The sequence below is a fragment of the Diospyros lotus genome, chromosome 2 (genome assembly GCF_014633365.1).
Source record: "Diospyros lotus cultivar Yz01 chromosome 2, ASM1463336v1, whole genome shotgun sequence".
In the NCBI taxonomy this organism is placed as follows: domain Eukaryota; kingdom Viridiplantae; phylum Streptophyta; class Magnoliopsida; order Ericales; family Ebenaceae; genus Diospyros; species Diospyros lotus.
This window is the reverse complement of record NC_068339.1, coordinates 4,567,218-4,590,337: the sequence shown is the minus strand read 5'-3', so window position 1 is coordinate 4,590,337 and position 23,120 is coordinate 4,567,218. Positions and strand designations below refer to the sequence as shown.

The 23,120-nt window shown below is 37.4% G+C and overlaps 2 protein-coding genes across 10 annotated transcripts; one reads left to right on the top strand and one right to left on the bottom strand.

Annotated features, from left to right (window-relative positions):
• Positions 1 to 255: 255 nt before the first annotated feature.
• LOC127794479 (respiratory burst oxidase homolog protein C-like) lies at positions 256 to 6,821 on the bottom strand. Of its 8 annotated transcripts, none has more exons than XM_052325596.1 (15): positions 6,741 to 6,821; positions 6,480 to 6,622; positions 6,269 to 6,403; positions 5,412 to 6,021; positions 5,095 to 5,257; positions 4,912 to 4,960; positions 4,597 to 4,710; positions 4,062 to 4,484; positions 3,577 to 3,960; positions 3,382 to 3,477; positions 3,138 to 3,253; positions 2,773 to 2,875; positions 2,328 to 2,401; positions 1,151 to 1,734; positions 256 to 697 (listed from the first exon to the last, which is right to left on the bottom strand). In XM_052325596.1, exons 4-15 carry the CDS (start codon positions 5,938 to 5,940, stop codon positions 588 to 590), a joined length of 2,745 nt encoding a protein of 914 aa, XP_052181556.1. In that variant the 5' UTR covers positions 5,941 to 6,021; positions 6,269 to 6,403; positions 6,480 to 6,622; positions 6,741 to 6,821; the 3' UTR covers positions 256 to 587. The 8 variants fall into 8 exon arrangements, with proteins under 8 accessions (XP_052181556.1, XP_052181555.1, XP_052181554.1 ...); XM_052325595.1 differs by having other exon boundaries at positions 5,412 to 5,998; XM_052325594.1 differs by having other exon boundaries at positions 6,269 to 6,380.
• Positions 6,822 to 8,529: 1,708 nt separating this feature from the next.
• Positions 8,530 to 23,057, top strand: LOC127794478 (uncharacterized). 2 transcript variants are annotated; one of them, XM_052325588.1, is made up of 13 exons: positions 8,530 to 9,678; positions 9,865 to 9,931; positions 10,221 to 10,355; positions 10,496 to 10,640; positions 15,183 to 15,485; positions 16,116 to 16,377; positions 18,479 to 18,645; positions 18,761 to 18,871; positions 19,493 to 19,544; positions 19,637 to 19,743; positions 19,837 to 19,965; positions 20,976 to 21,065; positions 22,149 to 23,057. In XM_052325588.1, exons 1-13 carry the CDS (start codon positions 8,676 to 8,678, stop codon positions 22,674 to 22,676), a joined length of 3,099 nt encoding a protein of 1,032 aa, XP_052181548.1. In that variant the 5' UTR covers positions 8,530 to 8,675; the 3' UTR covers positions 22,677 to 23,057. The 2 variants fall into 2 exon arrangements, with proteins under 2 accessions (XP_052181548.1, XP_052181547.1); XM_052325587.1 differs by having other exon boundaries at positions 8,530 to 9,931.
• The last annotated feature ends 63 nt before the right edge of the window (positions 23,058 to 23,120 follow it).

The following is a 23,120-nucleotide window of genomic DNA, read 5'->3' as shown; positions in this document are numbered from 1 at the left end:
ATTATCAAAGGAAATAAAATTATATTTTACATTTTAGATATAACTGTTTTTATAAGATATGACTTTCATTTTTTTAAGGTTATTATTATTATCTTCCAAATCGTACCACTATCTTTTTTTGGGTTAGTGACACTATTATCAAAATAATTAATATCACAGTTTTGGCAGTGATACAAATTCTGAAAATGAGGGACCATTTTTAAAGTAAAGATTATTATCCTAAACAGTCACCAGGCACTTAACCACCTTATCATCTCTTCATAACCTGACTTTTATGTTATTTTCATTGACAAACACTTTTCACAAAAGGAAATAATAAAAAAAAAAGGTAATACCAAAAGAGCCTTAATATTAGGTGATCCTCATCCTAACAGCTCCACCTGCACACTCTTGTCCGAAAGCATTTATCTTTTTTTCAGTCTCCATCTCGTGAGGCATTCCCCTGCCACTGATGGTTGGGTCTTTTATCATACATAATTCCATATCACAGAAAAAGTTACTTACCGTACATGAGGAAGATTGGGATGGTGGGCTTGGAGAATTATTTAATGGGGGGTTGATGATCTTCAAATCCTTATCCATGGTGATCAAAAGTTTTCTTTATGAAACTCAAATTTGGTGGAGGTCTTGTGGGAGAAATCCAACGCGAGATGTCTTAGTTCCTTTGTAAGTGCTGGTGTCCCACAATAAAACACCCCTGCATAAAACACCAACAAACATTGTATTTAACTCTATCTTAATACGCGCATTGATGGAAATTAGCTGAACAAGATTTGGTATCTTCACTAAGAAAAAGGAAAAAAAGCACTACCACTGGGGGGAAACTATAAACGGAAAAGTAATGTCATATGGATGAATGATCAAACAAAGCACAAAGCAAAAACAGTCACCTAAAATTAGGTTAAGAAAAACACCACTTTTATTTTACTATACGTATAGCTAAAATGAGAAGAAGATGGGAAACGAAAGATTCCATGGTATGCAGAATATAGATGATGAAAGTGATACAGAAGGACGCATTTTCGAGCTGAAATTTGTGCAAAGAAAAGATGATATAAGATGCTTTTCATGTAATAGTATACGAGACTACACGTGCAAAGATTTAAGGGGAATTAAACAGAGATAGTTGAGTCTAGGAAGAGTGACTTACCAACTCGGGCATTAGTGTGATTGAGAGCAATCTGCTTGTAGACATTGCGCCAGTTAGGCTTCGCGAAATGGGATTTAGCGCAGGTGCCAGAGACAATGTCGAGGCCGTTCTTGGCATGGTTGAGTTCCTGTAACATGGTGATGAGAGCAGAGCGGGCGTCCCCCTCTTCATATACACTGGTGCAGTAATTGTGCATCTCTATCACTCGCTTGTGGTCCCTTTCACCCACTTCATTCATTATCCCTCTGAACCACTCGAAAGACCCTTGCTCTCTTGTAACCCAGTAGAAGTATGCTCTTCTTGTCTTGAAGTTGTTAGCTTTGCCGCTCCTACATCCTGATTTTCTCCTTTTTGCTGCCGCAGGGGAAGGACTTGCACAAGTTGCTAAACTGTTGGCACCTGTACTCCCATCTTCCAAACCGTTTTCTTCTTCCTCTATGGCCTTCATATTGTTCACAATGTCCTTCACAATACTGATCATTGGTGTTGCCCCAATTCCTAACCCCACTAGCAACACCACTTCATATTTCTTGTAGTCCTGTGCTGGTGCTCCATAGGGCCCATCAATCAGAACTCTTGGAAAGCTGCACAAAGTATTGATCAATCATTCAGTCTCAATTCTGTAGGGCTGCATAGCCTTACTGTTAGAGAAAGAACTTTAATTTCTTAACGTAGAATTATTCCTTCAAAAAGATAATCAATGCCAGAGAACCCAGATTTAGAAAACGAAAGTTCACAATTTTACTCTTGGCCCTTCAGGGTCATTCCCTGTCAGTAAGATGATGAGCCCACCATTTAGAGGTTTGTTAAACATCCTTATCCATGATGTGGAAAGTTGTAACTTGTAAGGCTGTTGATCATAGCATTATTGATGTTATGACATAAGCATAGTTGATCACAGCATTGTTGATGTTATGACATAAGCATAGTTGATCATAGCATTATTGACGTTATGACATAAGCATTATATTTGGCCATTTATTTTTCATGACAAGATTAGCCCGTCAATTTCTAGGTTGTATTGGTGGTTTTCTTGTTACATAGAAAACTGCCGTACTGAAAAAATAACCAACTTGTCTTCCTCATTTGGCCACTTCATATCTCTTTGTTAGTGTTTTACCATACTGCATTGTTTGCTGAATGCACTGGATGAATGGAGAGCTAGAAATTAACTTACTCTGGATAGTTCCTTCCATGCAAGCAATCAGCTCTGAGAATCCCGCTTTTCCCATTAGGTGGCGGCTGACACACCTACAAGGACATAAAGGGCAAATTAGTTAAAGTCACAAGAAACTATGGTCATCCTTATTTTGTGACATTAGAAAAAGGATATTGTCTATCGCGGTTAGAACTAACCTTGAAATAGTGAAATAAAAGCATGCTGTTTGGTTCTATAAATAACTAAATAAAACAAGAGGAGAAATTTTATAACAGCTTGTACCATCAACACTATTTTCAACACCTGCACTGTATATAGGGTATTGTTTGATGCTAATTTCCATGCCCCTTGGGAGTACATGAAATTTTCTACTTAGGTAAACTGCCAGTTATTAATTTTCATTAAAATCCCCAACTCTACCCTAGAGAGAACTGTCCAACCATTTCAGATAAAGAGAAAGCACCTCTGAGAACACAGTCTTGAGTTGCTGTGTCCAATCACCAACAATTCGAATATGAACACTTAGGTAGTCATCTCCAGGGGCTGAAGTAATGGAGAATGGGTGCCTGTTTATATGAAACACGCACAATATTAAATCAAGCATGATAAAAGAGTTGAATAGAGAAGTGATTATGCCTACCATGCATTTGATTTTCATTTATGATATTGGATGAAAAGGTCAACATATTTAGCATAATATAATTTAGATATAGGATAAAAGTATCTCCATAGCATGATAATCATAGTTTAGATATAGGATAAAAGTATCTCCATAGCATGATAATCACAAAAAGTCAACCAGGCTAGTTGATTCTGAAGGACACATACCATTCAAATGGTGACACAGCAGCACAATTGACAAACATGTATTGCCCGCCCTTGTTTCTGAAACCCTGAGGCTTTGACATGTGAAGCCCCAATACATTTCCAGGATAAACAGTCACCTTCAAGTTCACGAAATAATACTGGTTGAGTTACTACTCTTGATTAGGAAGGACCACTGATTTTAATTTGTCTATTGAAAGTACCGATACATAACAATTCATGAAGAACGACACCTAAATTTGGTTACCTTCAGTATTTGAACAGCCTTGATGCTGGATCGGAATGCCCTAATCAATCTCTCGCAAAAATAAAGAGCAATTGGAGCTGCCAAGTACATCCAGGTCTGTGGGTTCGGAAAGATGGCAAAAGGATTTTGTTACAAGTCAAATTACAGATAACATTGAGGTGATTGGAAAACACTTAAAAAAAACTATGTACTAACCGTTTTCTTGTACCATTTATGGGTTAGGTAAAGCTTAGAACCATGAGCAATGAGCAGAGAGTAGACAATGACGAAAAGGTGGTGTGAATACCAGAAGGCATTGAATCCAGTGAGATACTTGAAGGGTCTAGGAAGGTTCACCCTACTTCTCCGAAACCACGGAGATGCTAATGTGAAGGCTATTGCCATCAACAGTGTCATGATAATCCCACTGATACCTTCAAAACTCTTCATAAAATACCAGTAAGTTGAAGGCTGTGGCCCAAAATACTGCACCATTGGCTCATACTCAGTTGGATTAGCACGAAGAAGGCAGGGGAAGTCACAAGTTAAATGAAATACGGCATGTATTCCAACACCAATTGCAACTGCCACGGCTATCACCTGAAAGAAATAGCACCATTGATCAGTACATGAACTTTAGCAACTATAAACTCTGCACCCCAAGGGAAAAAAAAAAAAAAAAAAAAGAAGGCTAGAATTACTTTGTGAAAATTGAGATGGTCATCAAACGGAACTGCAACTCCTAAGTTGGTTTTGTTTCTTAGCCAGGTGACAAAATTCCGGCAGACAGGCAGTAAAATCAGTGCCATGTTCAACTTAATAGTCTCCGCTGCACCTTTTGCCATGGAAACACAATGGCCCATCACACCATAGACTGCTCTGTTCCGATACTGCAAAAACTTCCACACAAATAGAGCAGTCATAGCCCCAATCCAGAGCACCATCACCCATACTCTTTGCCAGTTATCCTGTAAGAAGTACTGGGTGTCTTGTAGCCATCTCCTTAATCGATTAGGTTCCAATGTAGGCTTAAGCCTTTGGCTCAGCATTTTGCTCAAGTTTTTGCTTTCGGCTCTTGCAGGATGGTTTGGAGCTTCCAACAAAAGTGCCTCCAGGTTCTCTATCTGTTACCTCCAACAATTACCATCTTTAATAAATTATTGAGAAATTGCTGAGTTGCTGCTAATGTCAATATTGTCGGAAAAATCTGTTTAGGGGATTTGATATAATATTTACCATGATATATCCAATATTATCAGGGTCTAACTCTTCCATGATCAATGCAGCATATTCATCAGCATGCTTCTGTATATTAGACAACTTGTTGGCAGAAGCACTGAGACTGATTATCTGCAAATGTAATTTGCTGATTCATTTAAAGGCGGCCACTCTTGAGACGAAGCATATGAAATTATTTACTGATGACATATAAAGGAAATAAAGAACATGTTTTGGAAGTTGGAATAATTGAGGCAATATAAAAAGTCAACTTTTGCCTTGGTCCATTATTGAATTCATCAAGGTGCTGTTCATCCATAAATTAATCCATACCTCTCTGACTTCTTCTTCAGTGATTCTCCCATCTGCGTTTTTGTCAACCCTGCATCAAACCCATTACTCGCTTAACTCTAAAGCTGATAATGATTTTAATGAATACATTATGATAAAAGACGATCAAACAGTGCAATCTAAGCTCTTTCCATGGAAATAGACTAAATTCCGGCAGTATCATACATGTCAAAGAAAGTTCGAAGCCGTGAATCAAAGCTCTGGTCGGAGATTTGGTCCCAAAACTCTCTTAGCTGCTCCTTATTGATTGAATCACCTGTTATGTTCCGCTTCCGGGCGAGTGCATCGAATAGCTCGCCGGCAAATTCTCTGGACTCCGTATTCATCCCTGCCAATAATATTACAATCGAAACTTTATTAACCTGAATCAAATCAATCGATCCAACTACACTACCGATAACCAAAAAAGATTGCATAAATAAATATATATATATTATAGTTTCTGGTTATTGCATAGTACATATGATGGCAAAAGGGCTTACCTATGCATTCACCGAAGAGTGAGCGAGGAAGCAAGCCGTTGGAGGCTGCAGTCAGGTGGTTGAAGCGGCTCTCGACGGTGGCCCAGGCGGCGCCACCGTCGCTTTTGCAGGTGATAAACTTGAGGCCCTTGAGAGCATGAGCCGAGGCAGACTTGGCTCTGTCGAAGCGGCGGCCCTGGTTCGCCCGCTTGGAGGAGGACACCAAACGCTTGAACGACAGGGCCTGCTTGATCCGGAAAGAAGCATTTCGCCGTGCAGAAGAAGAAGAAGTACTGAAAGCATACGCTCTCTCCTCCAGTCCCATGGGTAGCAATTTCACCTCCGGGTCTTCCTCCTCCGCTCCTCCTCTTCCCGCAGGCCTGACGCTGCGAACCGACACCGAGTCGTCGTGGATGTCGAGTGAGATCTCCACGAGGTCTTGCTCATGATCTCTACTAGGGTCTGGCAGGTTTAACCTGCCACTCTCCCGGCCAACTCTCTTGTTCAGCGCACCGCCATGCGCCGGTGCGTCTATTCCCTTAGTCTCCATTTTGCTTGACACAGAACAGCTCTTCTGTTCTTCACGAACTTTTTAACAGCTTCAAGCTCTGATATATCAACCAGGATTCATCTTGGAACGCGTACAGGACATAGAAATAGTATATATACGTACCGAATAACACCTGATCAGACTTTAATTGATTTCCATCAGATATGATAACAAGAAGAGGAAGAAAAAATCTAGCCGAATGAACTGCTACAGACTACAGTTCATGCTTGAAATATGTTTCTCGACCTGATAGCTGATATATAACAGGTGACAAGAAATTTTGTTTTCAAGAAAGAGATTATCTGACAAGTCATCGTTGCTTTTTTACCTGGAGTGTTTATACCGAAGAAACACAATGCGCATATTCTAACGGATCAACAAACTAACACAGATTACATGACGGAATCATTGACGACGAAGTTGAGAATCATCACATCAATCTGGCCAGAAGAAACAAACAGTACTGAATTAATGTTTGATGCCGCGTCCTAAGTCCAACAAAGAAGGAATTACAAATTCGCTTGAAGAAGGCGAATTACAAGAGGTACGAGTTCTTTGTCTCAATTTCCGGGGTGAAATTCGGCGCTGAAATTTTACCTCCGAACGGAAGAAGGTTCAGGTTCAGTCCGCCATCAATTGATCATCGACGGAGCGGAGCGTTGATCTAGAGTTGCTGGCCAACCTACCAAAAACTCTCTTTATGAGTGGACAGCGAGCTAAACCTTGAAAATGGAGATCAACGAGAGAGAGAGAGAGAGAGAGAGAGAGAGCAGCTATACTGCGAGAGAAAGCTAACACACCTTAGAGAGAGAGAGAGCAGCTATACCGCGAGAGAAAGCTCACACCAACCGTGAAACCAAACTCCGCGTTAAGAAATATTTAGGTTAAATCACGTATATATATATATATATAGCTGAATTTTATACTGAAAAATGAGTGAATTTTAATCTATAGTAAAAAAAATGACTCAATTTTAATTTAATATATAATTTTATAATTATTATTAATTATCATTAATAAAGGTTAACGAGATGTTAGCATAATTAATGATATAGAAGACTAAACAATATAAATGATTATTAAATTTTGTATTAAATAAAAAAAATATTAAACATTGTATTAAAGTATAAAAAAATTATTAAATTTTATATTAAAGTATAAAGAGATCATTGAATTTTGTATTAAAATATAAAAATGTTAATATTTTATTAGATTCTTTTAATGAAATTAATAATAGTTATGAATTTGTGTACTAAATTAAAATTTAGTGATATTTGATAATTTAGTATAAAGCTCCGTTACTATTTATCTTATTTAGCCAAGTATTTATGATTAGGTTGTAGTTTTGATAATACTATTTTCATAATCTATATTAATACACGCTATCGTACGTGGCCATGTTCTCTGCATGCCTTTAAAATTAAATGATTATAATTTTCCAGCTTAACAATATATAATATTTAATAACATACAGTATCTGGCCTTTTGCTATAAAATTCTTATTTTTGTATCATTGCCAATTAATTAATTAATTAAAAAAGTAAAAAAGCGAATAACATGATAAACACAAAGTCTAAATAATTCAGCAGAATAAGAATTTATAATTCAGAAAACGTTATTGTTACTGTTGCGGTATTCTTATAGGATTTTGTGTAAAAAAATTCCAAATTAAAGGGGCACAATCATTCAATTAGCCCCCCTAAATTATTGCTCGACTGTAATTGGAAACCTTGCAGCTTTTTCAACTTTAATTTACGTCCTTTCCTGACTTGTTTGTTTCTGAATCTCTTCTAGAATTTGGCCACTGCATGGCTACTTTCTGAAAACAATATGAGAATGCACGTAATTACCAAGTCTAATCAACTGTTAGAGTATTAATTAATTTGTTTTTTTTTTTTTACGAGTTAAAAGCTCCAAAGGTGAGTTACATATTCTAATAGACAATAATAAATAGAATATAATGGCTGGCAATTGTATTGTAGTCGTGGCCTCCACGACTCCAACGAGGTCAATTGAGACCCAACCCATGTGCCATCTCTTCTGAATTTCTTAATAATTATTTATCATATGATTCGTAGGAATTTAGAAATAATAATGGAATATATAAATATTGATCGGATGACTTCTAACATAAAAATTACGTAAAAAATAATTATAAGAAATATGATTCCGTCCAAAATTTTATGTCCAAAACACCTCACTGACAAATCAAACAAAATAAAAATAAGTTTTATAAGAAGAAATTACTAATTATCCAATCATCACAATCACAATAATTTAATTAAGTCATCTCAGAAAGAATTAATTTAATTCATCAAAAAATGAACTAAGATTTCAATTTTAATAAAATTAAATTTCTTAGACCTATTATATTCTCTATTCACAATAAAATTATTTTTCTATTTAAGACGTTGCATGCATCTCAATTAGATATGAATCAAAGACATCATCTCAACACGCGCGCGCACACACACACATAGAAATCACCAGTCGAGCCTATAAACTAAGATAAAGTGGGGCCCAAACAAACGGGCCAAGGCCCAATCCAGCAAAAATTGAGGGATCCCGGGAAAATTAGGAGGGAAAATAAAATTGAAATAAGTCCGATCCCTCTTCCAGAGTTGTGCTGCCGTCTCCGTTCTTTTGCCGATTGAATTAATCGGCGTTTTCCTTCTTTTATTAGACGTTTAATTTATGCATAGGCTGTTGATTCAATTTGATTCTTATGGAATAACATGACAAAGTCAGATCTTATTCGCAGCAAGCGCCGGGAATTTGATCATCTCGGTGATTCTTCTCCATTGCCTCGGAAAAAGAGCAGACCGCTGCTCGCCAATACAGCCACCATAGATATACAACCTCTTGGACCGCCTCTGGTTTCAGGAACCACCGGTTCTTCATCGGAGTTGATCCGTCTCGAGCCGTATCAACCGCACACCATAGGCCGATCTCCTCGGCGCTGTGATTCAGTGTTCCAAGACCGTAGAGTCAGTAGGAGGCATTGCCGAATTTTGTTTGATGCTGTGGATCGTAAAATACGCATAGCCGATGGCGTTTACGGATTCGATTCTACTAGTTTTTCTAGGGCTAGGGTTTCGATGAATGGAGTGTTTGTCAACGGGATCAGGATTGCGAGAGGGGAATTTGTCGAGTTGAGTGCAGGCGATGAGGTCTCTCTGGTTTGTGGAAATGAAGGGGTTTGTAGTTTGGGGGTTCGAATTGGGTTTGTTGTGCAGAGAATTGTATTTGTGGAGGAGGCTTTTGGTGAAAACGTGTCTAATTCCGGATTTGCAGCAAGTGGCATGTACCCAGGCCGTGCCATTGCTGGATCACGGACTAGGAGAGCCATGGCAAGAGTGAATTTACTTTTGAGACAGTGTAGGCATATTCGGCATAGCAACAGCCCCTTTTCATGTATTCAGAAGTTCACTATTTCACGTGGAGTGAATGGTATATCAGGTTTCATGCTGAATGATGATGTTAAGCTTACAGTGGCAGGCAAACTAGCACTGAAAGAAGTTGCTCAGGTTGAACCAGTGCCCAGCAAGGATTCGCATTCTGAGAAGAGTGTGGAAGATGTAAATGCCAATAGAGCAAGTCTGAATTCAATTCTCCACCTCAGAGATATGGCAGTAGTTTCTGATGTGAACCCTGCTCCTGAGTGTTTCAATGCTAATGCTAACCATGTACAAGGAATGGAACATATTGCAGCACCTCGTGAAAACTGCAATACCAAAGGTAACTGGAAGACTTCTTCTCCTTTGGATTCAATGGCTAAAAATAACTCTACTCAGTCTCACTGGGCTGCAAATGATAAGAATCCTAGTGTTTCGATTCCTTCACCTGGGAATAAGTTTTATTTGAACCGCCTTCAGTCTTTGGGCCATGATTCATCAGATGATCATGCTGTTATTTCCTTGCCAGAACTTCTGTATCCCGTAGAAAGCCTTTTGCAAATTTTTATTGCTACTTTCACAAGCGATATTTTATGGTAAGTTACTCCTCTTGCTGTTCCATGCCCTTTATCCCATTAGTTCTGCTTAAAAAAGAGTTTGGGATGGAGGGGCTATGCACGATTTGTTCTGATACCTCCCCCCCCCCCCCCCCAAAAAAAAAAAAAAAAAAAAAGAAAAGAAAAGAAAAGAAGAAACAAAGAAAGAGAGAATAACTGATCAAGTCTATCCTTTTGCAAGTTATGTCAAATGAGGTCTCATGTTTAACTTTGTCTAACAACGGCATGAATTATTTGCGAGTCTATCTCAAGGTTTGTGTTTTGGTAGGTTTTTATCATATTGTGAGATTCCAGCCCGCCTACCGGTGACAATTGCATGCCACAACAGTGAGCGCTGTTGGAGTTTATGCCCAGATAAAAGAACCTCAGTGCCATTCTCAGATTTTCCAAACTTGGTAGCGGTGTAAGTTCCTTTGCATGTTTGGGTTTTTGCAACATGTTTGAAGGAGAAAAAGGTTTACCCATCAACAAAAAACAGTGCTGAAATTATTGGAATGTGTTATCTCCTAACAATTCTCTAATATTATCCAATTATTATATTAGGTATCCTCCATTTCCTGAGGTCATAGCCTTTGGTAAAGACCGCAAGAAATTGGGCATAGCTTGCCATCATCCAAAGTTGCTTGTGTTACAGAGAGAGGATAGCATCCGCGTTATCATTACTTCTGCAAATTTGGTGGAAAAACAGGTGAATTTTCTGTTATTCACATTTTTGTGATGTTTCGTTGTTAAAAATCTGTGAAGGAAACCCCCCCCCCCCCCCAAAAAATATATATATATATATATATATTTTACTCTTCCTCCACAGTTTGCAATGTTCAAAATTGGGGGACAAGGTCCATGGCATAGCTTCGTTGGCAAATGAAGTACACTTTGTAGTGTTGCTTTTGGGGCGCTCAGGTTCAGTATTCGAACCCTGACCAGGGGGAGAAGCTCAGTAGTCAGAGCAATCCTGAAAATTAAAAACTGCTTGCCACTCTCACGTTTGCGGCGGGGCTAGGGATCGAACTAGCCGCTGAGTTCTCTGATTTACATCCCCTGCTGATATTGTGGGGCCGAACAACGGGGGCGCTAGTGATGGTGCGTTAACCACCACTAACAACAACAACAACATATCCGGCTTTTATCCCACTATGTGGGGTCGACTACATGAATTCTAAACTTCCATGTATTTCTGTCTTTTGTCATATCTTTATTTAGGTCCATACACTTTATATCAAACTTTAATGTCTCTCTCAAAGTCTTCTTGGGTCTGCCTCTACCTATTTTTTTGACTAATTGTTCCATTTCATCAACTCTCCTCACATGAACGTCTCTTGGTCTCCTTCTCACATGACCAAACCATCTTAGTCTAGTCTCTCTCATCTTTTTCTTGATTGGCATTACTCTTACCTTATTACGAATAACCTCATTTTTAATTTTATCTTTTTTTGTATGGCCGCACATTCATCTTAACATCATCATCTCTGCTACGCTGTTGGTATTTGACTGCCCAATATTCTGAGCCATACAACAAGACTGATCTTATAGCTGTTTTATAAAATTTTTCTTTCTATTTTAATTGGATTTTACCATCACATAACACCCCCGATGCATTTATCCATTTTAGCCAATCTGCCTTAAGTCTATGTGTGACATCCTTGTGAATTTCTCCATCTTTTTGAATCACTGATCCCAAATATCGAAAATAATATTTTCTTTGTAAGATTTGGTCTTCTAATTTTATTATAATATCATCCACTCTTGCATTCTTATTAAATTTACATTCCATATATTCTATTTTCTTTTTACTTAATTTAAATCCCTTAGATTCTAAATTGTTTCTCCACAACTCAAACTTAGTGTTCACTCCTTTTGTTTCATCCACCAACACTATGTCATCTACAAATAGCATACACCATGGCACCTTTGTCTGAATGTCTTTATTGAGTTCATCAATTACTAAAGCAAATAAGTATAGACTTAGTGCAGAACCTTGATGCAGTCTCATTGTAATTTTAAACGGTTCAGTATCCCCTCCGTATGTTCTGACCCTTGTCTCTGCACCGTGATGCATGTCCTTAAGGGCTTATATATAAATTATTTCGACTCATTTCTTCTCTAAAACCCTCTATAATACTTCTTTAGGAACCCTATCATAGGCCTTTTCTAGATCTATAAACACCATATGCATGTCCTTCTGATGATCTCGATACCTTTCCATTAGGCGCCTCAGTAGGTATATAGCTTCCATTGTTGATCTACCAGGCATGAAACTAAACTGATTTTCCAAGACCTCTGTTTCTTTTCTGAGCCTCTGCTCTATTACTCTTTTCCAGAGTTTCATGGTATGACTCATTAACATAATTCCTCTATAATTTTCACAGTTTTGAACATCTCCTTTGTTCTTGTATATAGGAATCAAAGTACTATTCCTCCACTCATCTAGCATCTTTTTTGATTTAAGGATCGCGTTAAATAATTTCGTTAGCTAGGAGATGCCCTCTTCTCCCATGCATTTCCATGCTTCTATTGATATATTATCCGGTCCCACCGTCTTATAATTTTTCATCTTTTTTAATGCTTGCCTTATTTCATTTAAACTTATGCATCGATAAAATATATAGTTCACGTTTCTTTCGGAGTTACTAAGATGTCCCAACCTAACTCTTGTGTCACCACCATCATTGAATAATTTTGTGAAGTACTCCTTCCATTTCTCTTTAATCGCTCCTTCATTCACTAATACATTTTGGTTTTCATCTTTTATGCATTTCACTTGATTTAGATCCTTTGTTTTTCTTTCTCTTGTTTTAGCTAATTTATATATATCCTTTTCTCCATCTTTTGTATCAAGTCGTTTATATAGATTTTCATATGCTTTTGACTTTGTTTCACTAACAGCTCTTTTTACTGCCTTTTTTACTTTATAATTTTTTAGATTTTCTTCATTGTTGCACTGATATACAGCCTTATAGCAAGTTTTCTTATTTTTAATTTTCAATTGTACCTCTTCATTCCACCACCAAGACTTCTTAAGATTAGGGGCTCTACCATTTGTCTCTCCAAGGACTACCTTTGCCATGCTTCTCAGGGCATTAGTCATTTCTTTCCACATTTGGTTTGTCTGTTTTTCTCCATTCCATTCCCTTGTACCCCTTAATTTTTCTTTGAAGATTAGTTGTTTCTCTCCTTTTAAATCCCACCACCTAATTCTTGGATTTTGTTTTATGTGATTTTTTCTCTTCTAATTTCTTACTTAGACGTCAGGTACTAAAAGTCTATGTTGAGTAGTCAAACACTCTCCCAGTATCACCTTACAATCCCTACAACATAACCAATCCTCTTGTCTCATGAGGAAGTAACATAACCAATCCTCTTGTTTTTTTAACGCAATATTGGTTATGATGAGCCCATATGCCATAGCAAAATCTAGAATAGACTTACCCTCATTATTAATTTCCTCGAATCCATATCCTTCACATACCTCTCTATAGCCGTTTTCGTCTCTACCCACGTGACCATTTAAGTCACCTCTTATAATCACTTTCTCTCCTCTTAGTATCATTTGTATGACTCCCTCTAGGTCCTCCCAGAATTTTGCTTTTATATTCTCATCTAACCCCGCTTATGGTGCATATGTATTAAAGATATTCATAGTCATTCTTCCTAGACTAACCTTCACCATAATAATCTTATCCCTTATTCTCTTTACATCCACTACCTCATCTACTAAGCTTTTATCCATAATAATTCTCACTCCATTTTTTGCTCGATTATTTCCTGTGTATTATATTTTATATCCAGTTTTTAATAAAGTTTTTGTTTTTTTCTCTACCCATCTCGTCTCTTGAAGGCACATAATATTAATCTTTCTCTTAATTATCACATCTACCATTTCCATAGCTTTGCCTGTTAGTGTTCTTATGTTCCATGACCCAATCCTTAATCTATGATTTTAGTTTTGGCCTTGATTTTGATTTTAGACTAGCTTCTTTACCCACATCCGTCCAAGCAAATGCGGGGACCCTTACTCATTTGTCACTACATCCGGGCGTCGATGCAGTGGCCCTAGCTTACTTGACACTACACGCGAGTAGTGTAGCGCGTCGCTATGAAGGGTTACGCCCCAACGGTTTTTCATAATTTATCTAGAGTTCATGTTTTGGATCCGACTAAGTTTTACGTTGGTTATCGACTACCTAACACAACCCTCCTCCTTTATCTGGGATTGGGACCGACAGTGGATAACATCCCCAGGCGGACAAGAATTGGGGGACAAGAATACATTTTTTTTTTCCCTCTTTCTAGTTGATATTTGAACTCCAAAATATCAAAACTTGGAGTTTTGTTTACATGGATGTTCAAACAAAAATTATATTATTTGCAACTGATACATTGCTGAAGATGCCGTCCAATCGTCTTGTTTTTTTGGTTTTAGACCATTCATCTCTGCCTCTATGGTTTTTTTTTTAAGGGCTTTTTTTTCTCTACACCCTGTTTTGGTCTTGCAGCTATTTAAATAATAATGAAATCTTGATTCTTTTTCAATAAACATTATTTATATCTCCAATCTCTTGCGATGACGGGACCAACCAAGATGCATATCATCCAACCTGATCTCGGACTCTCTCTTCTCTACCTATTTGACTTCTGGCTATAGTCTTCTACTCAAGCTCGTCAAGATGCATTATCTCTTCTCATGCCCTCCCTGTTTCCAGTCACACCTATTTCAATCTAATCCTCGCACTTGCTCATTTAACCCGTTCTCTTATCCATGTTTCACTAATTTAATTTGGATGTTGTCAAGGACATATTAGTGGTGTTCTGCTTATTGCTTCACTTGAGATTCTCTCACTGTGTACTTATGGTTGGGAACTCTATATTAGATCATGTTTGAAACTATTCTGTTTTACAGTTTACACCCTTTGCTTGTTGGGTTCAAAATGCCAGAGAGAAGGTCATATAAGAAATTTTCATATTCCTATATCTGTCATTCTAGTAATGTAGCAAATTTCAGATGCGGGAGAACTGATTATACATTTCTTGTCTGTTGTGTACGGTTTATGTTGGATCGTATAGGATGTATTCAGTTGTCTGTCCTGATTTTTGTTCATTGTGTTGGCTACATTGATATGGCTTTGTTAGTTAATGCTGTTCAATCATATAAGTACATATTAGAATCATTCAAAAAAATAAATAATGTGATTGTCCTCTATAGTGTCTCTCATTTGTCTTCTGGACTCTGCAGTGGAACAGTGTGACCAACACCATTTGGTGGCAAGATTTTCCTCGTACAAGCAGGCCTGAATATTTCTCTCTTTTTTCCAAATTCTCTCATGAGGATATAAATCTAGATTCAAAATCTGATTTTGCTGCTCAGTTGGCTGGATTTATGGCATCTCTACTTGTTGATGTACCTAGTCAGGCCCATTGGATTCTAGAGTTGACTAAATATGACTTTAAGGGGGCAGTTGGTCATCTGGTTGCTTCTATACCTGGAATTCACTCTCCCCGAGCACCTCCTATCTTGGAATCAATGCACTGTTTACCTGTGAGTATTCATTTATCTGTTTTTCATGTGTGTTGTTAGCTTGAATTGTAAAGCCTATTTGCTGTAATGAGAATTCCTTTTTAAGGTCAATTTGTTTTATTCTCTTCTACCTAAATAATGAATTTAGTGCTATTCTTTTGTGCATCATAATTAGTATATGGGATGTTTTCTTGTAGTGAAGATTCTGATTTGGAAACTTGACTAGTCAGCAAAAAAATTTGGTCTCACGATTGTAAAATGTTCATTGGCCATTTATATCCTAAGCAGCAATTTAAACTTTCTTTTAGATGCAGTCTGCAGTTTTGCATGGACATTGCAAGGCCTTAGTTCAGCTACTTGTTCCAAAGGGCCAGTGATCTATCCATATGCCTGCCTCATGTAGTACTATTTTCTTTAATTATATGCCTTTACTGGCCTTTACTTTATGCCTACATTGGTCATTGGGATCCATTATTGTACGCTACATATACCTCTTTTTTTATTAATTATTCTTTTCTATAGTATATTTTTTCTATCAGTTTGATCATCAACAGAAAATAATGTGTAGTAAGTAGTCCTGGGATCTTCTCTGTTGGAAATGTGTTGATAGTGAACTGAAATATTGAATTTTGCCTTTTGTTTGCATGTCAGGGTAAGCAACATGGATTGCTTTCATCTAGTGAAAAGGTCCTAGGTTCTGTTGAAACATCTGTAGTTGGTTTAAGCCATCTTTTTCACACTTCAGCGGATTCAAATGGGGCACAGCTGAAGAAGCTTGCTTCTTTCCTTGGAAAGTGTCGTGAGAATGTACATGGGATGTTGGAGATTGTTTTAAGAAGAAACACAAATATACCAGCTGATGCAAATGCTATAAGCATCCTTGTTCCTAATCCAGAAGGGATCTCTGAGGGAGGTATATGTCTCTCTAGTCTTTCCTTGCTCCAGCACATATTTTAACTGTAGCTTTTTCTTTCCCCACAAAAGAACAACATTTAAGGTTTAGATATTGAATATCCTTTGTTTGTTCATGAAACTGTACCATTGATAAGTTAAAAAAAAAAATCCTACATGTATGTTTCATATCTATAATATGTTTAGTGAAGGAAAGTGGTTGCATATCCATTTGTGAGTATCCTCTAATGTACAATATAGTTATAGTAAATTACATGCAATTGCATCCAGTAATGTTTACCGTGTTTCAATAAATATGTTGTTTGAAGGAAATGGGTTTTATATCTCTTTGTGAGGGCAAATCCTATGTAGCATATAATATTACCATAAGCTACATTTGATCTTGACTGGACTCCAGTAGGGTTATGTGGTTGAGAAATAACATTCTCTGTGTGTGTAAGTACTGATTGATGACATTATGTCCAAAATATGCAGTATGAGTTGAGTAATCAGTCTAAAATCCTAATAGTAGATGTTGGCTATATTAAAAGACATTGAAGCATTCTGTGCATGCAGGGATTAATCATGTCAGCTAGCTGGTTTTAAAAACAATTACTCCTTTAGCAGATGTACAAATGTAGGTGGAGGTGTCTCCACTAGGCCCCTGCCCATCCCTGCTACAATGACACAATTTATATAGAGCACGAAGGAGGTTGTAGAAGTCGATAATAAGGGGTTAAACTATATTAGGAATCATGAGAATTAATTAAAATCTTTATGCTGTCAACACTTTTTGGAACCATTGTCATGTCTAGTAAATTTATTTTTGAAGATTTGCTCAAGTATGACAAACTATTGGACTGTGAGGGTTGAAAATTTGACAAATACTACAGATCTGATCATGCAATCTAGATTTTTTGGGTAAAAACTATGGTGGTTTCCTAAGATTGCAAATACATGGAGCTCTAGTATCCTTTGTTGGAAAAAGAAGTATTTAATGAAAGAAGTCCAAACTTAGAGTACTACTTGCTTGTACCTGAGTCCATAATAATGTAGTGCTGGTTTGTTAAGGGCAATTCTTTGGAGTATGAGACTCCAGTTCCCTTTTCAAGGGCTTCTCATTTTTCCTTATTTGTTTTTTTCAGCTTGAAAACATCTCTTTCACAAATGATAAATGTAAGTTGGATAGCCAAAATGGGTGTTCAGCTTCTATTATTGGTAAAACTATTTACTTGTCTCCTCCTTCCCCAAGCATGCTTTCATATCTCCTTCTCCAAGATCGTTCCAGAGCTTGTTGAGGAAAGCTTAATACTGGTGATGAATATGTGGTGTCCAAGAACAGATGAATACTGTTGCTATTTGTGGTTAAATATGTACATGGTTTTTATTGATACTAATCACGGGCAATATGTTGCTACGTACATTATATTTCACTTGGAAGCCCACTGGTGGTAATCGTTGTTAGCTTTCTAGAGTTGTACTTGCTTAGCCTTGTACTAGCTATTTGCTTTCCTGAGTTGTACCTTGTAGAGCTGTATATATACCTAACACATGAACAAATTATTGAAACACTTTTTTCAGTTTTGTCTCTTACTTAAAACATGTTCTGAATTTAGCGGGGGCATTATTAATCTCTTATGAGCCCAGTCAAATGCAGGATACGTCTGGATCCCTTTTCGGAATATGTTACTTGAATGGTAAATCAAACGCAGGATTGGTTGGGGTTTCACAGTCCCAAGATTCCAATTCCCAGGACTTCACAGGATTTCTCATCCCATGATGTTCTCTGGCCAATTAAACATAGCCTATCTGCTTGCAATTAGGTTCTCTAGCTCTCACATTATCTCTGATTCCAAAAGCAGTTGCCTTGAGTAGTCCTCACGGGTGCATCATGTTGCATTTGTTACTAATATGTTTCTCATGATGCTGTAAATATGTACTTATTGTGTGCCAAATCTTTCATCCTAACGTGTGATTGCTTTTAGTTATGGGATATTGTGCCTTTTTCCCGTCTGTCTCATTTAAATAAATGAAGACAAGGAATGTAGGTCGTGCCACCCATGTGCCAATGACTATTATCTCAGGCTCTACATTTTGATTGTTTGCTTCACTCTTTGCACTAGATTGTATCCAACTTGGTTTTCTACCAAGAAATGTTGCGAAGTGGGTTGCTCCTTTATCAGATAGTGGCTTATTCAGGTTTTCTGGATATGTTTATCCAAAAGAAGTCCTTGCAACTGCTTCAGAAGGAAACATCAGCAAAGTACAGATGATACTGTACGTGTCACAGGTGTGACGTCAAGCTTATTCATCTTTTTCCAGTTGTGGAGAATTTGCAGATTACTTATTAAATAGTAGCAGATTTATATATGGTTCTGTATCAATATTGGTCTTATCTTATGTAGGGATCTGTCTTTTCGGACATGTCAGAAGTATTGCCATCTGTACAGGTTTCAGCAATATGTTCATTGGTTGCATCTATTCAGAGATATACAGGCCTCTGGCGACTTCAAGAGGTAATAGTGCTGCAGATTTGATTGGATGGGACTGAGCATTCAGTGTGATAGGAGTGTCCCGTGATAAAAATGAAAACATGTATTTCTTTGGGGGCACCTAAATGGGATCGCGGGTGGAGCTTTTTAGATCCTTGGGGGGCTGTGGCACCTCTTGACACATATGATCCCTTCCCCTGAATCCGCTCTATGCTTCACATCGCTTGTACCCACTCTATCATGGATCTAACCAGAAATGTTCATGCATGCTAATGAGATATATTACTCGAGCATCGTTTATCTTTGGAAGTTCTGGTTTGCGCATATTTATGTGTTATGAATGCAATGTACGTGTGGTGTTTGTGCTGTGAAAAACAAAAGCACTTCAACCTGGCAAGAAGGCTGATTTTTTTTTTCTTTTTAATAAGTTGTAAATTTTATATTATTGACTAAAATATCTGAATGTCTTAAATATTAGATTGTAAATGAAAATTAGCAAAGTTTAGCCTGAATCTTGTTGAGACAACTCTTTAAGTAACTGGTACTGTTTGTAAATTGAGTAGCATATATTGTTCTCCTTTCCAAACTAGCCAGGTCTTTCTGTTGCTTTAAGCCTGACATAGTGGTCCTTTTTGTTTGTCAAAGGTTTTACGCGGTTACAAATGGCCAGAACATATGGAAACTGATTTCATTTTCGGTGAGTGTTTTCATGTATTACAATTGAACTCTGCGCTAGAAACTTGAAAAATGCTTATCTCACTTGATCCTTGTTATCTGCTCTATTTCAAGCTTCATCCTCAATTGGGTCAATAAATGCACGGTTCCTGGCTGCATTTTCAGCAGCAGCTGGAAAGACATCAGTGCAGTTCACTGACTCTGAGGAGTCCGATCCAGATGTGAGAACCTTTTTACAGTTTTCAGTCTTTAGCATGAACAATTGCTAAAGTTCTTCAATACTAAAATTCAGTGGTCTGCTATGGTATTTACAGTGGGGCTGCTGGAGTGCAAGTCAAGAATTAAAAAATCCATCCATCAGAATCGTTTTTCCCACAATAGAAAGAGTGAAAAATGCAAGCTGTGGAATCTTAGCTTCAAAGCACATTCTCTGCTTCTCACAGGTATCCTGAACTTTTGATTGCCTGGAATATAGTCTAAACAGAGCTCAAACTGGATTCTTTGCAATATTTGGCTTTTCTATGGTGCCCCAATGAAGTGATACAGCCCAACTGAAATTTTTAAGGAATATCTGATATCTAAGCCTGGTTGAGCCACATATTTTCAATGTCAAAAGAGCACATCTAACTTGGTCCATGAGGATTGATTGAATGATTAACGGTTCAGTTCAGTCGGCATGATATCTATGGACGTTAAATCAGGATTATATTGCAGCTCATACAGAGAAGATATGAACGGTTAATGCGTGGATGGTAATAAAATAAATTTGAAGTTGACTGGAAAGGGTTGGCAGGAGAGCATTACCCGACCAATAGCGTTTCCAAGTGAATCATAACGCATCCTGTGATCAGGAAGACCCTCGAATGTTCTGCTAGTAACAATATGTTCACAGCTATCACACCTGCAGTTAAAGCTGCTAATTGCCCCTCTTATCTTTTCCCCTTAAATATAAGAAGAATGTCATTGCAAATAGATAAAATGAAATAAAATAATGTGGTTTGCAACTGCTGTTTCATAATTACCAGAAAACTTTATCTGGGAGAAGGAAATGCATTTTTGCGGAATCGAGTTTCTAGTAAGGTACAATACTTTTTTGAAACGTCAACAGAAATGCTTTATAGACTTTGGGGAAAAAGGTTGGATATTTTAGCAAAACAGTCTAGAAGACCTTTAGTGTAATAAAGGAAATTCTGATAAAAGCAAATGTCTAAAATTCTGTTGATTAATATTCAAAAACTTGAAGTGATCATTTTACACATTTGCCTGTGTTCCAATTTAGCACCCATTATGCTTTACTAAAGTATTTATGCAATTATTAATAAAAATTTCTATTAAGTTCTTCGAAAGTTTCCTTTAGTATTGCATTAGGGTTGAGGAACATTGATATACTTCATGCTTTCTGAAGTATTAGTTTTTCCTGTGAACGGGTAGTGATTTGGTGAAAATTTTACAGAAAACATGGCAAAGGTTGAGGAACATAAACATACTTCATGATGCTGTTCCTTATCCGAGAGATAGAGTTAATCATCCAATGCATGCCAAGGTAAATATTTTTACATCTTATTTTGGTCTGAAGTTCCCTCCAAGATGGCTTTTTATTCATATCACCTCACGATTTTGAGTACATCATCCTTCTATTTATTATGTAGCTTCCAAATTAATTCCTTCTATTTATAGAGACCTAAAATGAACGCACGGCTGATAAAACTATTGAAGGAAAAGATCTTCTGTGTTGCATGTTTATAAATTAATTATAGGAATGTCTAAGAAAGGACTTTTACATGAGTGCATTCAATTATTTTGATCCTACTACTAATATAATCTTGAATAGCAGCATACTTGACAATATTAAAGAGATGTTGTATGTCTTGTACCCCTGCCAACCTAAAAAAAATCCAAAATAAGAAAATGACCATTTCAAATTGCAAGATACATCAAGCCCGTGAAGCATCAAACTTATTCTGTTCTCTGACACTGCATTAGGCAAAAAGATATGAGAAGTGAATGTGCCTAGGCCACATGGTCCTAATTAGGGATGATTTAGTTGTCTGCCCTTTGACAAATAGAATTCTTAGATAATCACTAAACATGAGGATTATCAAAGTATAAACATTGGCATCCAAAATTCTTGAAATGATCTTGTGAAGCCTGTTAATATATATGTAGATGCACCTTCTATGTGATGGCCATTCATTTTCACGTCCTCAAATTCTTAAATCCATCTTATCATGCATGAGTTAAAAGCCATGGTCTCATAGTGTTTCAATTCTGCCTACCTACTTATTTGAAATCCATTTATTTTTTTATCCATTACGATTCTCTTAAGCTATTGAACTGGAGATCATTTATGCATGAATGACCTTGATTTTGAAGTTTCTTATATGGTCTCCTGGACTGTCTTTATCTTTTTACACTGGTATAGCTGGGCCCCAGATGGGAAGAACATTACTCCCGGCAATCAGTAATCTTATGGTGCTATGATTTGATATTATGAGAAGTTAGCATTTAGAGGATATGATTTGGTACTTTGAAATATGTCTTCGAGGCTCATGTCTTTGGTAATATTATGTTTCTGGATATTGCTTGTTTTACGTTAAAAGATAATTGAGGAGAGTGGTAAAATCAGATTGCCAGAAGACGCTTCCAGTCTAAGAAAGATGCCTCATCCTTCGGATGGGTGTATTGTGGGTCACATAACTTCAGTGCAGCTGCTTGGGGGCGTCCAGTTTCTGATTCAATTGGGAGAAAGTCCGTGAAGACAAATCCTGTGCTGGGTTCGAGACTTCACATCTGTAACTATGAGCTGGGCATCATTTTCATTATTCCCCCATCCAATACCACGGGTAGTCCCAACCAAAAGTATACAAGTTTGGATGACATTGTGTTACCATTTGTTGTGCCGGCCCCAAAATATAGGGCCGGTGACAGACCAGCTACGGTGCAGGCCATGAGAGAGGCATTGGCTGAAATTAGGGAGCAAGAGAGAAAAGGATTTATGGAATCAATTACTCCTGAGGAATTGATGGAAGGAGAAATCTCGGATGAAGATGATGAAATTCTAGAGGCAACTGATTATTTCACAAAAGAGCAGGAAGATGAGAAAGCTTACGCCGAGGAACTATGGAGCCAAGTTGATTCATCAGAGACGTGTTGAGTTTTCTTTCATACCAGAAGCTTCGAAGGGGTCAACATGCTGCCCAAATAAATTGCATGCTGGACAAAAGTAATAAATCATTTGATCACAGGTCCATACATTTAGTCCTCCGGAGATGCTTTAGAGAAATGTAAATTAGCTTGGAGGGGATTGTATGCAATTGTTTTTAGATTAGTGCTAAGATCCCATTCTTCTATTGATTTCTGATTGTATTGGGGGTTTATACAGATCTCCAGTCTCGGACGAGGGGATTATGTTTCCATTATAATAGCAGTAGCATGGAAGAAAACAATATGAAATAGAAAATGAAGTAAAAAAACAAAACCTTGCTTGAGCCAGCAGTTTCCACGAGGCCAAGAGCTCAAAAATGTGTTTTGCCCGCATGGTTTGAAATGACGAAACTCCATCACAGACTTGCCTGTTACTACCTTTAAGGCCAATTAA

Bases quoted from the DNA above. Each gene is read 5' to 3' on its own strand.
- LOC127794478 (XM_052325587.1), top strand. From the start codon at position 8,676: ATGACAAAGTCAGATCTTATTCGCAGCAAGCGCCGGGAATTTGATCAT. The intron at 10,641-15,182 runs GTGAATTTTCTG...TGGACTCTGCAG, and splicing joins CAAATTTGGTGGAAAAACAG to TGGAACAGTGTGACCAACAC. The intron at 15,486-16,115 runs GTGAGTATTCAT...TTTGCATGTCAG, and splicing joins AATCAATGCACTGTTTACCT to GGTAAGCAACATGGATTGCT.
- LOC127794479 (XM_052325596.1), bottom strand. From the start codon at position 5,940: ATGGAGACTAAGGGAATAGACGCACCGGCGCATGGCGGTGCGCTGAAC. The intron at 4,711-4,911 runs GTATGGATTAAT...TTACATTTGCAG, and splicing joins CTGAAGAAGAAGTCAGAGAG to ATAATCAGTCTCAGTGCTTC. The intron at 2,402-2,772 runs GTGCTTTCTCTT...ATGTCCTTGTAG, and splicing joins TCAAGACTGTGTTCTCAGAG to GTGTGTCAGCCGCCACCTAA.